Source organism: Cucurbita pepo, chromosome 17 (assembly GCF_057944985.1).
Source record: "Cucurbita pepo subsp. pepo isolate OVF chromosome 17, ASM5794498v1, whole genome shotgun sequence".
Taxonomy (NCBI): Eukaryota; Viridiplantae; Streptophyta; class Magnoliopsida; order Cucurbitales; family Cucurbitaceae; genus Cucurbita; species Cucurbita pepo.
In genome coordinates, this window is record NC_141814.1 from 835,885 (window position 1) to 852,075 (window position 16,191).

Genomic DNA, 16,191 nt, shown 5'->3' on the forward strand with positions numbered 1-16,191 from the left:
GCCTCAATACTCGAGATAAGATTTTTTTATTTTTTTTAATATTTCATTAATAGTTATTATTATATCTTAAGGATAAAAAGGTCCGATAGTTCTTCCTCTTCTCGTGATACCATGTTAATAATGATAACTTTGATACCATGTTAAAAATTATAAACATAAGTGGGATTGAAATTTCAAGAAATATAGGTGAGATCGAAAGTCTTATTTTCATTAATATTCACAATATTTAAATAGAATACAACCTACCAACTAAATCCTAATAATTAGATAAAATATTATACTAATAAAATCTTGAAAATAAAATAAAATATATCAGATATAAAATTTTAAATAATTATAGCTATGTAAAATATATTATAATATTCTCTTGAAGTTGGAGAGTAGTCAATAACACCTAATTATCTTAGAAAACGGAAGAATAGAATAAAAATGACAGAGAGGATTTATGTATATACTCCTTATACTTTCTGACGGTAGATTTATTTAGTCTTTAATTTTAATTTTTTAAATCTATTTTTTAACTTTAAAAAGTTTAAATAGTTGTTTTTTTATATATAAATAAATATTTTAATTTTTAATTTTTTTTAAAGATAAATTACACATTCATGTATCTAAAATAAAGATGGAAGACGGTATCAATAAAAATCTTAAATTGATAATTTTAATTTAAACGTAAATTTTTATGTATTAGATTTTGTTTAAAAAATATTAGTTATAATTTTATGAATTAAATCTTTAAAATGCTATTTTTTTTTTAAAATTAGATAATTTATTTGAAAATCATCAATTATTGAAAATAAAAGGTATAAAGAGAGTGTAAATCAATTTAAATAGATAAGTTTTAAAATTTCGGGGGTTTAAAATAATATAATTATTTATTGATTACCCTAGAATTTTAGGAGTATAAATTTATCTTTGCGGGATGAAAATTACATGATCTCCATATTTGCTCCATGAAAATCTCTCACTGTCGCTCCTTCAATCTAGCTTTTTTCTCTCCTCCCCCAATTCTTTCACACAGACCTCTCTCTCTCTAACTCCCATCTCTCATTCCTTCGAAGCATTCAATGGCGGCTCTTCCATTCTTCACTATTTCAACCGCCTTTTTCAGGTCTCTCTCTTCTATACTTTTAATTTTTATAATCATGTATTCCACGTCGTCTGGCAGTTTGAATGATCTGTGAAATTGACCTTTCCCATTGAAGAAGAGGTTCCTTTAATTTTTATTATCTTTGCTTCATTCGATCGCCTGGATTTCTATACGATTCTTTGCGTTTTCTTGTGTTTTCGTTTTGCTTGTTTTCCATCTGTCTGGCGGTTGAATATATATATATATATATTTTTTCTCGCTGTTGTTTGCGGTTCGTTTGTGTATCGCCGTTGATCTTGAAGTTGTGCGTTGGATTGTGAAGTTTGAGCTCTTCGTTGTTTGGACCTTGTGTTTTAGGTTGTAGTTCGAAACTTAGGAGGTATGGTTTCTCCGCCGACGGGGGAGCCAGGACAGGTAAAGCGCGCGGTGATCGATTCCTCGGCTGGCGCAATTGCTGGCTGTGTATCTCGGACGGTCACGTCTCCTCTCGACGTGATTAAGATCAGGTTTCAGGTCGATTTTGGTTCCATTTGCTGCAATTGTTTGATTTTTAGGTAAAGTAGAAGAGAGAAGAAACAAATGTTCGAAGCCACGAATTTAGGTTTTACGTTATAGGCTGTAAGAGCGAAAACGAACTTCAATTTTTCTCATCCTGCCAGAAAATTAACATAGACGCTGGATGAATTTGCGGTTGTTTTATTATTTTAGTTCGAAGTTTCAATCTGTTACTAGTCTTTGAAGATGCATTGAGAACTTTTTCGTTCTTCGATGTTGTCCATTCCACTTCTTCTGTTCAGTGCCTCACTGTGGCTTTCTCTTGCAAAGCAGGATATAGGCGTGGATATTAAGATTTTAATTATTCCAATTAAACTCTGTACGCTTGGAATTTTCATTGTAGAAATAGTGTCTTTATTTCATGATAGTCGTTTTGCGATTAACATAACTGTTGCCTATCGCCAATGGTTAGCATTTTGTGCGAAAGAAAGGCCTCATTCCTGCTAGCTACGGGGTAAAAAGTCCAGAAAATGTTGGAATTTAGTTATCTCTTGGTGGAAAGTACAAATTTATTCCATGCAGGAATTCCAGTGCCATTGTCTACGTCCTAATGAGACTTCTACTATTAGTTTTTCTAATTTGTATCACTGTCCATTGTATCTATCTGTGATGAATGCTTATGCTCGTGTTCTTTCGACAGGTTCAACTGGAGCCGACAACTAAATGGGCTTTGGTTCAGAGAAGTTTGTCCGGACCATCAAAGTACACTGGCATGCTCCAAGCAACAAGAGATATTTTCAGGGAGGAAGGCTTACCGGTATATTGGTTATACATGTTTAAAAATAATGTAATATGCATTAACCAATCAACATATTATGTTGTTCAACTTGATTATTAGTCTCTTTCTTGTTTACATATTTACATTTGGTCAGTCTCACTAATGCAAGGAAGGAGTACGGCATTTGGAAAGATATTTTTGGAATTTTTTTTGTAGGAACAGATTCTTAAGGGAAATTAAGTCGCTTCCTTAATAATTGATAATGGAGTCGTAGGGATTGAGAATAAGGAAAAGGAGAGATGATGTTTTTTCTAATCACATGGTCACGAAAGTTCTTTGATGAAACTAAAGGTATTTATGGGAGATCGAGTAAAAATTTGTTTACAAAAGGATTGATTGAAAGCTATAGCTAATGCAGAAAAATTCAAACAAAACTACTCGTATCTTCATGAAGTTGCTGATCCTAAAAAGTTCAATTCCAATCCACTGTTTATTCATTCTTGGTCTTGTTAATTGAGACATAATTAGTTCTTAATCACGGGATAATACTATGCCAAAGTCGAATAAGTAAAGCTTTTAATTTTTCTTATTGCCTTTGAAGGCTCTAAATGCTTATGTTTTGTTCCTGTTCTGTTGTATACTTCCTTCAACTCTATTTTTGTAACATCAAATGCTGAATGTTTTTCTCCTTTTTCCTTTCTATGAATTTCATGAACCCTGGAAATTATAGCATGATATACTTTTCCACTTCTAAATCATTTCTATTCTGTTCATCTTTCGTGTAATTCACTCAGAGTCGCTTGTTATAGGGTTTTTGGCGTGGTAATGTTCCTGCTCTGCTCATGGTTATGCCATATACAGCTATACAGTTTACTGTGTTGCATAGACTGAAAACATATGCTGCTGGTTCTTCTAAGACAGGTACTATTTAGCATTTACATCAGATGAATTTCTTTTTGCTGTATTATTTATCCATCCTAAGTGGAATAGTTTTTCTTTTAAGTTGGGTAAGTTATCTGGGAGATAAAATGGTGGAAGGTGCTCCCACAACCATCCCGAGTTAATCTAGTAGTTATAGAGATAAACGATCGTTGAGATTCAAATCATAGTAATTATCTAGGATACTGATACTGATGTTGGAGGAGCAAACAATTTTCTGGCCTCGGTCTAAATTAGCCATATACCCGTACCCGCAGTTATAAAATAATAATGATAGATAAATAAATGTTTTATCCCCCTCATCCTCCTTCCCTTAAATTAGCATTGTGGAAGAAAGATTCATGTTCTTAAATATTAATGCACTTTAAGCTGTATTTGACTCTCTCTCTCTCTCTCTCTCTCATCCCCCTCATCCTCCTTCCCTTAATTTAACATAGTGGAAGATTCATGCTCTTTATTTTCGTTTGATGTATTCTTCTTAGAGTGGCTTTAAGCTATAGATACAACACAATGTTCTCTTCTTTCAATGAAATAAATGATACGGTGATACTAAACATTCTTGCCTGAATCCAGGAAGTTGATGTTTTGTTAGGTTACACAGGTTCTTTGATTCGGACATCTGATGCCAATACTACTTGGCATTCAGAATTTAATTGTTTCTGCCTTTTTATTTATCAAATTTTCTTGTTTTTGTCTGATGCAGAGGCCCACTCACAGTTGAGCCCTTATCTTTCATATATGAGTGGGGCACTAGCGGGGTGTGCAGCAACCGTTGGATCATATCCGTTTGATCTTCTTCGAACTATACTGGCTTCACAGGGTGAACCTAAGGTACAGAATCTGATCAATGACTTATTTTATATTAGGTCTCGTCTACAAATTTAAAGAATGATCTATATGTTGGTACACCTGTGTAGAATATCGAAATGGATTACATTTTCTCTTTAGAGAAAATGAATGAAGAATAATAGGTGTGGACAAATGCATACAAACAACTTTATTCTAGCATCAGCTTCTTCTGATCAATATATGAGCATGCCACTTGGCTAAGAAGCCTTTGAGTTTGTTTTCCAATAGAATCGATACCATGTTCATCTAATAACTGTCGTTGTAGTTAGTATTGTGGCTATTGTAATGACGGGTCATACTCCCTATGAGTTGGCTAGTGGTCAACAAGTGTCCATGTGAATAATAAAGGGGTCGGTCGCCTAACTTAAAATCAACATCTTACGAGTTACCTTGGCAACTAAATGTAGTGTAATAGAGGTAGGCAATAGTTGAGGTTCCATAACTTCATGTTGTGTATGCACTTGTTTTAGTAAAAGATTTCTTTCAAGAAGATTCCTGATGCAAGAGTAACAATATGTTGTGTAAATATGTAGATATATCCAACCATGAGGTCTGCCTTAATTGATATAATTCGAACCCGGGGGTTTCGAGGATTATATGCTGGATTGTCACCAACACTTGTTGAGATTGTTCCTTACGCGGGTCTACAATTCGGCACCTACGATACATTCAAGAGATGGACTACAGCAAGTTTTCTATACCATCCTATTTCCTTTTACGAGCGGACATTGTTGTTTCTTATCTCACAGTTTTCCTCGAAATGATGAATTGCAGGTATGGAACCACCGCCGCTACCCCAATTCTGGACGAGCTAAAACGGAAGATGGGCTCTCAAGTTTTCAACTTTTTCTTTGTGGGTTAGCTGCTGGCACATGTGCAAAACTTGTTTGCCATCCACTTGATGTGGTTAAAAAAAGATTCCAGGTACACAGCTGAGCTGGTTTCTATTATTGTACAGTATTTATCGCACTTCAAAAGACGCTTTAGTATGACTTTTGAAAGGATGAAACGACACATTTAAATGCCTCCTTTAGAAGAAGAAACGCACTTTACACTTTTAAAAAACCCATCCCAAATTCATCTTATCAAGTCCTCCGTTGATTCATTTTCCACAGATCGAAGGGCTACAAAGGCACCCTAGATATGGAGCCAGAGTGGAACAGGCTTATAGAAACATGTTCGACGGCTTGCGGCGAATTTTGAAAACCGAAGGCGCTGCAGGACTCTATAAAGGCATCATCCCATCGACAGTAAAAGCAGCCCCCGCTGGCGCTGTCACGTTTGTGGCTTACGAGATTACATCAGATTGGCTCGAATCTATTTTGACTTGATTCTAACATTGTTGATTATGCATTTTTTTTTCGTATCTAATTCTTTCCTGTAGGTTCAACAATAGGATGCTCCCATACGAAAAGGGCTGTTCTTTTTCTTTTTTTCTTTTTTACTTCCTTTAGATTGGATTGGAGAAAAATGTAGAGATGACAGTGCTCTTAAGGTAGATAGCAATTTTGCCAAAAAGCACAAAATAAACCTCAAGGTTTATCCTCATTAATTATGAAGGGATTCGGTTTATCATAATCAATGAAAACATTCTTGGCGATGTCTCTCATATATCTAAGAATTTCACCACTAACTATGAATTTTGAAGTTCCTGATTATCTTTGTTAATAATGATCAAATTTCATGATGTTATTCTTTGTTAATGTATACCGATGTATACCGAGCACAGACTTGCTTTAAACACTACTTTTTTCAAAATAACGGTGTCCTGTTTTATATTTATATGAATTTAATATTTTTAAATAAAACGTGATTTAAATATTTTAAAATACCTAATAAATTTTTAATTCAATTGTGTATTTAAATTTTAAAAGTTGTCAGACAATTTAGATATAAAGGAAAAATTTATACCTATATAGTTTTTTATTTTAGTTTTTGAAGAATTGTATTTATTTTCTCATCAATTCTTTTAATGATTTTTTCTTTAAAAAAAGTTAGAAAATCTTAGTAAAATTCTAAAAACAAAAGCTATTTAGGGGAGCAAAAGAAATATAATCTAAAATAAAAGACACAAAAGATATGATCTAAAACCTCATCTTAGGGGAGCAACGCCCCTTCCCTCGTTTTCTTGGCTCCATTCCTGAAAGTAGTTCAACATATTAAGTTCAATGGCTAGTTCACCAAAAAAAAAAAAAAAAAAAAAAAAAAAAAAAAAAAAAACACCTGTTATTAAGGATCCTTCTTTTTCTCTCTAAAAGACTGTCCTCCGGTGGCAGAGACAGAAACTGCAAAATCGACTGTATTTGATGGACGCTGACATTATTATACCTTTCAGCAATTTGGTGAACGCATATTGGCCCCTCGAAGTCATCAGCCTTTCCTTCATTTAGGAGGATTATGTGGCGCATCTGTGCTACATTTAAAGTTCCTGGTGGGGCTGTGCGATCCTCGTATTTACTGGATTTTAGATCTGTATTTCTTTGCTTTGGCATTGGTCTGTCATACCTCTCCACCACAGAGCCCTGTAACGTTATCAGCATCACCAAAATCAGATAAGAATTACTATAAAAGACAGAAAGCAATGTTAGGCTATTAAAATGATAACCATTGTACTTGCTTTTTCAATGTTTTTCTACCACCCTTTTAACATCGGTCAAATTTCAAAAACAAAAACAAAAATCATTTTTTAGTTGTTAAAATTTGGATGACAAAAAAATTTAAAAATAAAGTGATGAGCCATATCTCTTCAAAATAAGAAGATAAAAAGTAAAAAATAAATAATAATAAAAAAAAAACTAAGTGACAAGCCATCCTCGTCTGTGTATGATCACAGCACTGGTCTAGTAAGACCACGGTTATCAAATGATTGAACAATCTACGGTTATTCACTTACAATATATATGAATTTTTATGAAATTTTGTGTATGATCACGGCACTGGTCTCGTAAGACTGGTCAGGAATCAAGGATTATTAATGGAAAAAAGAATAAAGAGAAAGCATGGATCATGCACTAGAGTTCGAATCAATCGTAAGAATATATGCAATGCCTCGTATTCTAGTTAGAGTAATTTGGCAGCTTTTCGTGGAAACTTACCTCCCTCATCTCAAGTTTTGATCCAGGCTTTGATCTAGTTTCGACCCACCATATGGCTAAGCATGGCATCAAACCGTAGATCTCGTTCCTCAAGCACATTTCCAGAATTACTTCCCAAGACACCACCTGAAGAACAGTTGGGAACGGTAAGCATTCAATTATATTATAACAAATGAGTCCATTCCCGCCGGCAAGAGAATCATCAGACTGACTTTGGAGAGATCTTAAGTTTCCATCTAACTGTTGCACAATGCTGACTATTTACATTCATTATCCATAGTTATTGTTCAGAATTGTTCATAATTTTATAGGTAGTTTCTGCAGCGATTTGATCTTTATTCCTTTCCAGATTGACCGTCCCAAAAATCAAGCTCATTATCCACATCTGATTATATAGAACTCATTGGATTCTATGGAACTGCATTCGATTCAATGGAGAAAGAGAATCAAACAAAAAGAGACTCCAACTGGAATGTCATTATGCTCCAGAAATAAAAAGAAAATCATCGATTAGTCTCTAGCATCCAGAACATCTTCCTTGGCCTCTCTATGCTTTCTTTTCATGCTTAGACATTGGAAGCCTAAATCAATGGAAGCTAACGAAAAACATACGCAATAGCAGAGCTGTCTCAATAAATACAACTAACAGAAATAGTATAATGAGAAGAAGGAAAAAGATGCGATCTCAGAAGCAAGTGAACTGTCGAACTCAAAGCTCAGGACCAAAAAATCAAAGAAAACTGTAACCAGAATCAAATGCTCACATTAAACTGTTAAACTATAACCTCAGTTCTAAAAAATCAAACACCACGAGGAAGGAGCGACGGTGATGAACAGTAACCAGAAACATTTCAGTTCAGTGTGACAGAAGCCGACAAACAAAAATGAAAGAAGAAACAGAGACAAAAGCCGATAAACAATGACGAACAGTTACTTCATTGACGATCAGATCAATGAGTGGTAAATGAGCTTAAATCAAAATTCTAGTGGAGAAATACTAGGACATTATCTGAGAAAGATAATCAATAACCGCATGAAATGAAAGAAAGAAAAAAAAGAACCAAAGCGATTGAGAGAAACTGGTAGGAAAGGAACAAAAATAAAGCTCAGTATCGAAGCCTGATGATCTACAGCGCATAGGAATTTTACGAAACTGCATTTAATTCAACAGAGAAACATATTCCTTATTCAATAACCTTAAGCCTCGATTATCAAAGTTCCAGAAAGAATACTAAAAAACAAATCAGAGAAATCAAAGAAACGCAGCCAACGATTAACAAAATACAATTACCAGAATCATGAGCGCCGCTCTCCCGAGCCTTCTCGGCCGCACGCGGCGGAGGTTTTCAATCGACGACACTCTCCATTTTCAACGAAGAGGCAGTGGAATCCACGCTCCAAGCCGGCTTGATTCTTTCCGCCGCTCGACGAAATGCCTATCCCATCGCTTCCTTGTTCAAAACGAGAAACGATCTTACTGAACGAACTGGAATCGGAGATTCAGAATCATTCGAAATTTGTCGCAGAACCAGCGTAAGAATCAAGAACCCTACGCGTCGGAGGGTTTAACGACCATACTTTCCGGAGAAATGGAGACGAAAATTGAAATGACGAATCGGTGAGTCGCGACTCGATTTTACTGAGTTGCGAAACTCGAGCCGCTTTGAAGTTCCTGAAATGAAAGAAAGTTGGAGGGCGAACGTGGCCGATCCGGTTATTTTCATTGAAATGAAACTTGGCGCGGTATTTATATGTGTTCTTTATTAAACGAAGGTTTGTGATTGGATACATCTAAAATGGAAACAAATTAAACTATATAAAAAAGTGGAATAATATTTTATATTATATATAATGGTAGTCTTGGAAATTTAGAAGTATAAAATTTTTATAAATTAAAATAATAATAAAATAAGGAAAAACTATATATATAAAATATTCCTAAAATGTGTCATTTGTTTTAAAAACAAAGCTTATAATCTTTCCATGCTTCAAAAATATAATTAGAGGAGAAAATCCGTTAAATCAAAAATCAACCATTTGTAACCGTCCAAGCCCACTGCTAGAGCCAGTCATCAGGCGGGTGTGTCAGCAAGAATGTTAAGCCTTGAACTGGAGTGAATACCGACTGGTAGGTCAATGAGAACACTGGGCTCCGAAAGGAAGTGGATTGTGAGATTACATATCGATTGGAGAGAGGAACAAATGTCAGCAAGGACACTGGACCTCGAAGGGGGTGGATTGTGAGATCCCACGTTGATTGAAGAGAGGAACGAGTGCGAGCGAGAACACTGGGCTCTGAATGGGGTGAGGATCGTGAGATCCCACCTCAGTTGGGGAGGAGAACGAAATATTTTTTATAAGGGTGTGAAAACTCCACCCTAGCAGACACGTTTTAAAAACCTTAAGAGGAAATCCAAAAGAGAAGCCCAAAGAGAACACTATCTTTTAGCAGTGGGCTCGAATGATATCGGCTACTTTTGAAAGAATAAGAATACTTTTTGGGACGGCCGAGCATCGTAGATAGAGACGGAGAAAAAGAAGATTTCAACTGTTGTTATATAAATATATATATAAAAATAAACTGTGGCAACCAAGAAGTAAATCTCTTGTTTTGAAGCTTAATTAGATGCTATGATCCTTCTTCCAGGAACTAAGTTTCAAGCTTAAGATAACACCTCACTATTACTATTGCTATTGCTTATACTGTTACTGTTACATGAGCTAACAACTGCTCTATCTTCAATCTTGAATTTTTCAATGCTAAGTCCCAAGTTCTCCGTAGGTCTCACCTTCGGACGAGCACGCTGCGGTGGCGGCCTCATCATCGAGTTATCTTCCAGAAATGAATCCTTATACTTTCGCTTATGTTTGACGTCCAACAATCCTAAGGCTCTTGCTTCTAGCGCTCGAGCTGTCGGAGGTCGGTTTCGGCTACCGACTCTTCTTGAATTTGTTTGAAGCTGCTGATCAGACGTGTCCGGGGCTTCAGAAGTTTTAACTGCTCGAGGATCCCCTGGTTCCTTGCCCGTTTGGTCGGGCTGACCTTCTCGCATTTCCATTACAACAGGTTCGTCGATTTCTGCGTCGGGAGGAACTGGCAAGTTCAAGTCTATTAAGGTACGAGATTGATTGAGGTCGATATCCTTCGAGTTTCCATCGAGGCTAGATATGGGACTGCATCCAGATGAATCAGAAGATTTCTTCTGAGAAGGAGCTGCGGGGAGGACGTTCTTACTAGTATTGGCGCCATCTTTAGAGCAGCAGACAGCGTCCTCCTCTTTCGGTTTCGAAGCTACTGAAACAGTACTCGTCGACTTCGAACTACAAGCCTTTAGTCTCCTGCGTTTTTTGGTAACATTAGCTGGTTTCCTTTTGTTGTCGGATCTCGCTTTTTGGCTAGACTGGTTCATAATACCGTTTTGAGGTCGAGTGCCATCGAACGGTAAGGAGCTGCGGTCCTTCGAAACTTCTGCATGTGAATCTGTAGAATCTAGTTCACTAACTGGAAGCACTTGGTTTGAAACATCAGCTGGAGAACAGTGTCCATTCGAGTAGACCATTTGGTCCTTGTTTCTCCTTGAAGCTTGAGAAGTATAGACAGTCTCGGCCTTGTCGGAATGGCGATCCTCTTCCGAATCAGATTCCTCCAATGATCCGTTCGGAGAGTATAGGTATTTATTTTCGAAATAAGATCGTGGGGAAGAAAAACTTAGTACGTCGACTGGTAAGCTTCGAAGTTCTCGGAATTTGGTTGCACTTCCATTTGCTAGACTGGTGTCGACGACGGTGAACTTCACAATATCGCTGCTCGATGGAGTTCTTGGCTTGAGATAACAATGGCGTTGTTGAGAAGGAAAGTCCTCGTGGTCTACTTTCGAGTCATCGGTCCACCCATTTTCTTCCTTGCTCTTACAACCTTTATCGACATTGTTGTCGAGCTCGAGCAGTCCAGGATCCAAAGCAACTTTACCGAGGACGTCGCTAATTGAATCAAAATAATGGTTTCCCCTTACCAGCCTTCTCCTTGAAAACTTTTTGATACCCGGGACAAGAAAGACCAATGAATGCTTTGTACCAGTGGTAAAACCATTACTCGGCTGCTCGGAGTGCCATCCCCGAGCAAGCAAACGGGGCCAAACAGCTTCCCAGAAGAGATCGTTAGATCGGGCTTTGCTCAACCTGAAATCTCCTGTTAGATAGTTGACAATTTCTAGGGGAGTAAGGGCAGAACATGCTTTCCCAATAGGTATCTCAGGACGGATAGAAGTAACATGGTTCGACTTTAGAGGATCCATCGAAACGCACGTAAGATCTTGCTTCCCTCGCCCGATTCCCACTGCCTCCACAAAAGCTTCCGATCCAACCTTAGCCTTTAACGCAAATACATATTCCTCGAACGACATTTTGCCATCTCCAAACGCTTTCGTGACCTGACAATGCATACAAATATTAGAGCAAAACAAACAAATGCAGCATCACAAACAATACGGACCGCACGTCCACAGACGAAGAATTACTCGATGGCTTAGCATTACATAAAAACTTGAAGCTACTCCTCTAACTACCGTCATGTTCGCATATTTTAAGTCGAAGCCAAAACGGGCCATCTTTTGTTGTGAATACAAATCTTTCGAAGCGGGGAATAAAAAAGATAACGGTATTATATGCACCACGAACTCAATTAGATTGTTTCTATGTATAAATGCATCACTTATGAGATAATCAGGAGTTCAAAGAGAAGAAGCTGAGCCATAAAACTCGAGCGACACAATTATCATGATGGTTAAAGAAGCATGATGCTACAAGCGGACTAGACCGAGCGGTGATTTTCTAACAGGGTTCTTTTATGTTTGATCTTAGCTCAAAAGCTCTATACCAAGCCAACGCAAACAACCTACGCAAGTTAAAGTTGGTATACGGTGAAGCATAAGCGTACCTCCGTTAATGAATTTTTGCAATCCTCTGGTACGAGAAGAAGCAACCGAGAAACCAATTCCTGTTGTCGCCAACCTTTAAACAATCTCTGTCCATAGCTGCATTTTCTGCCACGAGCTTTCCGACACTCAGACCATCGGCGGTATTTTTCAGATCGATAAAACCTTCCGTAGTAGAACGACAGAATATCCCCCATCTGTTTGCTTCCAACAAACTTCTTTACCAAAACAAGGTTTTTCCCAAATATGTACAAACCAAGCAGGAAGCTGGCCTCTTCTATACTACTCCAAGGCTCACCGAACACACCGGGAACCAGATATCGACCATCGATATTATCCTTCTGATCTGTTGCAAGCACAGTTTCTTTCGGTAAAGCTAAATCTGCTGCTTTACCGACCATTATTGTACTACCTGCCATCATCTCCATTGCCTCAATGTTCAACTTTGCATCACCGACTATCTGTTCAGCTTTCAAGACCTCATTTTTGTCGTATTTCTCTACCGAATCTTCACATAGCTCCTCGGAAATCCACATTGCCTGAACGGGCAATCCCACAAAAAACTCTTGGAGGTCATTAGCCTGAGTTTCTGCCTCCTTGTAACTCCGAAGCCAGTTTATATCCGATTTCGACAATAGAGGAGGAACTTCAACTTGGTATTCCTCACCGACTCGAGGAGAAACCTCTGGATCTAAAAACTCATCGCATATTTCAGAAGTATCCTGAGAAACCGAACGTTCGGGAGATCTATCCTCATTGTCATTGCTGTCATGGTGATTTTCTTTTACCAAATCCATCTGCCAAAGAGAAACCAGTTTAGCATCTTTCATAAACTCGTCCCTTTCAAATCCGTTTCGGTTCAACGTTTAGCACGTTCTTAAATTCTCGTGACGATCTTAGCTTTGCATCATCTTCTATTACTAATTTTAAAATGACAGGAAACACTAAAACCCTCCAATAGTAACTCAGTTCAGCATTAACAATGAAAAAAACTAAACAACTTCAAATCATTACAAGCTCCAAACCAAAATGCCGACCTTCCTTCGCAATTTGAATCTCCTTAAAAGAAGAACAAACACAAATTCACAAGAACACAGTCACCAATATTCATCAAAATTCTTACAAACAGATTCCATAAACCAGCCGAAACAAGGATTAAGCTCCAAAAATCAAGTGAATCAACTCAATCCAGATCCACTTTCCAGTCCAAAATAAATAAATAACCGAAAGAAAAATCTCACTAAGGTAAATGCCATTTGAACAACTTCATTAAGAACAGATGAACAAATGAACAAATTAAGCCACCAAAAACAAAAAAAGCTGAGAAAAAAAGATAAAAAAACGAAGAATCCAACATTCCAATACGCAGAATTCCAACATGATCCCATCAAATTCCAGCCGATAAAACCAGAAACAGAATAGAATGAACAAATCGCAGAGTAAAAAACATAAAAGAACATAAAAGAAAAGAAGAAATCAGTTATAATAATGATACTCGACCTCCATTGATGAACACAAGCAGCAGAAACCTCAGAAGCAAGCCCACGTGAAAAGAAAAACAACCTGAAAAAGAAAACTAGGTCCTAAAACTTCATCCGATTACGAAGATTGAAACCAAAAAATAATAAACGTGAATATGAATATAGAAATATATAGTTCGTTTCACATATATTTTGGGTATTTACATGAAAAAAAATAAACAAAATAAACGAGAAAATAAAAATAAAAATAGGTACCTGGGTTCAAGAAGAGAGCTGAGGTTTCGGTTTCATGCTGCTAATGAAGAGGTTGAAAATCGAGGACTTGGGGGGAGGGAGGAAGAAATAAAAAGGGAAAAAAAAAATTAAAAAAAAAAATTAAATAATAATGAAAATAAAAATTGTAAAGCAAAGTCGTTTATGTAATTTTTTATTTTTTATTTTTTTTTAAAAAGGGAAATAAATTAAGGCGCAAAGTGGAGTTGCTTCACTGCCGTCAGTGACTCGTGGCACGTAGGATTCCCGATTCCCGATTCCCGATTCGGTTTAATTCGAGTTTTTTTTTATTTATTTATTTATCAAAATTATATTTCTCCAAATCTTATTAAAATTATAATACTAAAATAATTTCCTTTTTTTAGTTTTTATTCTTTCCATAATTATCTATTTTTTCCATATATATTTGTTTTTTTTTTATTTATTTATTATTTTTTCCGATCGATTTATAGTTTTCTTATGCGAGTAATTTGGGATTTGGTTGTTTATCTTTTAAAATTATAGATCTTACCATGTTAATGCATTTAAATTTTTATTTTTTTTATATTTATTTAAAAAATAAAATAAAAACAATGAAATTTGTTTACAAAATAATGGTTTTAAATGCATGAACATGTTATTTTGATAAATTTTATTGAAAGATAATATTTAATAACTTTTCAAAGTATTTGATTGATAATATTTAATCTATTTTGGGTAAAATGGATCCTTTTTAAGATATTAATTAAGAACTAAATTAATAATTACTTAACTATTTGTATATTTTTTAAATTATTATCGGTTATTTTTAGTATATTTTGAATATTTGTTTTATTGTTAAAAATATATATTTTATTTTTTAAATTTTTTTCGTTAAATAGATTTTTTTTCATTCTTATCCCGTTTGGATCTCTTTTTTTTTTTCTGACTTTTCAACTGTCTTGTTTTAACGTTATTTGTTGACAGAAAAATTGATCCATCTAGTAATTTATAAATAATATAAATTCTAATAATCGTTATTTATTTAAATAAATACAATATATAGGCATAAAATTAAAAGTTTAAAAACCTAATTAAAAAGCTTATGATAAATAAATATCTAACATAATTACCACATTCATCGTGCTTTTGTATATATATATATATATATATGTATATTATATATAATATCAAAGTTAAACATAGAATATAAAAGTAGGATTTGGGTCGAGTTTAGTTATGAACATTTTTTGTACCAATTCGACTAACCTTGACTAAACTCTTGTATTTATGTTTTTGTTGGGTCAAATTGGGTTCTCGGTTTTTTTGGTATTCACAAAACGATTTGGAGAAAATGGAGCGTAAACGTTCTCGATCTATTTTCGGGTCCATGGAGTTTTCATTAAAATCTCTTGAGATTGGTTCGATTAAACGTTCTCAATCATAAAATCTAATATATGTATATGTTTTAAAAATGAATTATCTTAACCAAATAATTTTTCAAATTTGAATGTAAGAATTTGAATTTGGTTTAAAATATATTATTTTACTTTTAAAAAACGATTCAAAATTATTATTGAAGTGTTTTTGTTTATTTTTTCAAGCAAAATTAAAAAAAAAAAAAAAAAAAAAAAAAAAAAAAAAAAGAACAAAATAGTTAGCAACTTGCCATATGAGCTCATGAGTATGATGAGACTGTGACACTCGACAAATCCACGAACGTCGCCGATCAATCGGTAGTTTTGTCTCGACAGGTGGCATAATATAATTGGACCTTGAGTAAACGCCGGGAACGGCTGTGGTACGGTAGCCTTATAAGGAGATTCTCTCCCTGTTTTTTTTTTTCTTTTTTTTATGGAAAAGTGCAGCTTTGGCAGAGAGGAGATGGATAATAAACGTGGCTACACGCTCGCTATCGCGCGTGAGGACAAAAATCCGTTTGATTTGTATTTTATTATTCAAATTTTAATTTGAAAGTCAAATTTACTTGAGAACTTTACATCATATATCCAATTCAAATATAATTTAATCGACAAAATATAATTTTTTATTTTAAAAATTGATGGCTCAAAATACAGTAATTTATTATATTTTTTTAATCAATATGTTAAAAATATATACTCTTATCTTCCCATATTAATAGTTATTCCGACATAAATATTATATATTTGTTGATTGTGACAAATAAAGTAAACGTTGGAAAATATTATTAAAAGACATATCTAATCGATAAATGCTTTTTTATTATTTATAATTTGTCGTTTTAATATAAATCATTATTTAAATAATTTGATAATTT

General features: G+C 35.1%; 2 protein-coding genes and 1 pseudogene across 5 annotated transcripts; 1 reads left to right on the forward strand and 2 right to left on the reverse strand.

Moving 5' to 3' along the window:
- Nucleotides 1-927: 927 nt before the first annotated feature.
- Nucleotides 928-5,755, forward strand: LOC111778996 (mitochondrial thiamine diphosphate carrier 2). Of its 3 annotated transcripts, XM_087119337.1 has the most exons (8): nt 928-1,111; nt 1,448-1,603; nt 2,286-2,402; nt 3,173-3,284; nt 4,006-4,133; nt 4,685-4,837; nt 4,926-5,075; nt 5,267-5,755. In XM_087119337.1, exons 2-8 carry the CDS (start codon nt 1,472-1,474, stop codon nt 5,480-5,482), a joined length of 1,008 nt encoding a protein of 335 aa, XP_086975463.1. In that variant the 5' UTR covers nt 928-1,111; nt 1,448-1,471; the 3' UTR covers nt 5,483-5,755. The 3 variants fall into 3 exon arrangements, with proteins under 3 accessions (XP_086975463.1, XP_086975465.1, XP_086975464.1); XM_087119339.1 differs by lacking the exon at nt 1,448-1,603; XM_087119338.1 differs by lacking the exon at nt 928-1,111 and having other exon boundaries at nt 1,458-1,596.
- A 296-nt stretch (nt 5,756-6,051) lies between these two features.
- On the reverse strand, nt 6,052-8,952 carry LOC111785157 (uncharacterized; annotated as a pseudogene). Its single transcript, XR_015413247.1, has 4 exons — nt 8,538-8,952; nt 7,247-7,372; nt 6,375-6,673; nt 6,052-6,291 (listed from the first exon to the last, which is right to left on the reverse strand). The product of XR_015413247.1 is annotated as an uncharacterized LOC111785157 (transcript).
- Nucleotides 8,953-9,775: 823 nt separating this feature from the next.
- On the reverse strand, nt 9,776-14,048 carry LOC111785153 (uncharacterized). Its single transcript, XM_023665614.2, has 4 exons — nt 13,917-14,048; nt 13,681-13,743; nt 12,183-12,977; nt 9,776-11,676 (listed from the first exon to the last, which is right to left on the reverse strand). Exons 2-4 carry the CDS (start codon nt 13,684-13,686, stop codon nt 9,910-9,912), a joined length of 2,568 nt encoding a protein of 855 aa, XP_023521382.2. The 5' UTR covers nt 13,687-13,743; nt 13,917-14,048; the 3' UTR covers nt 9,776-9,909.
- Nucleotides 14,049-16,191: the final 2,143 nt, after the last annotated feature.

Excerpts from the sequence above, each read along its gene's own strand:
- LOC111778996 (XM_087119337.1), top strand. The coding sequence starts at position 1,472 with ATGGTTTCTCCGCCGACGGGGGAGCCAGGACAGGTAAAGCGCGCGGTG. Across the intron at positions 3,285-4,005 it reads TGCTGGTTCTTCTAAGACAG|AGGCCCACTCACAGTTGAGC; the intron begins GTACTATTTAGC and ends TGTCTGATGCAG. Across the intron at positions 5,076-5,266 it reads TGGTTAAAAAAAGATTCCAG|ATCGAAGGGCTACAAAGGCA; the intron begins GTACACAGCTGA and ends CATTTTCCACAG.
- LOC111785153 (XM_023665614.2), bottom strand. Across the intron at positions 11,677-12,182 it reads GCAAAAATTCATTAACGGAG|GTCACGAAAGCGTTTGGAGA; the intron begins GTACGCTTATGC and ends ATGCATTGTCAG.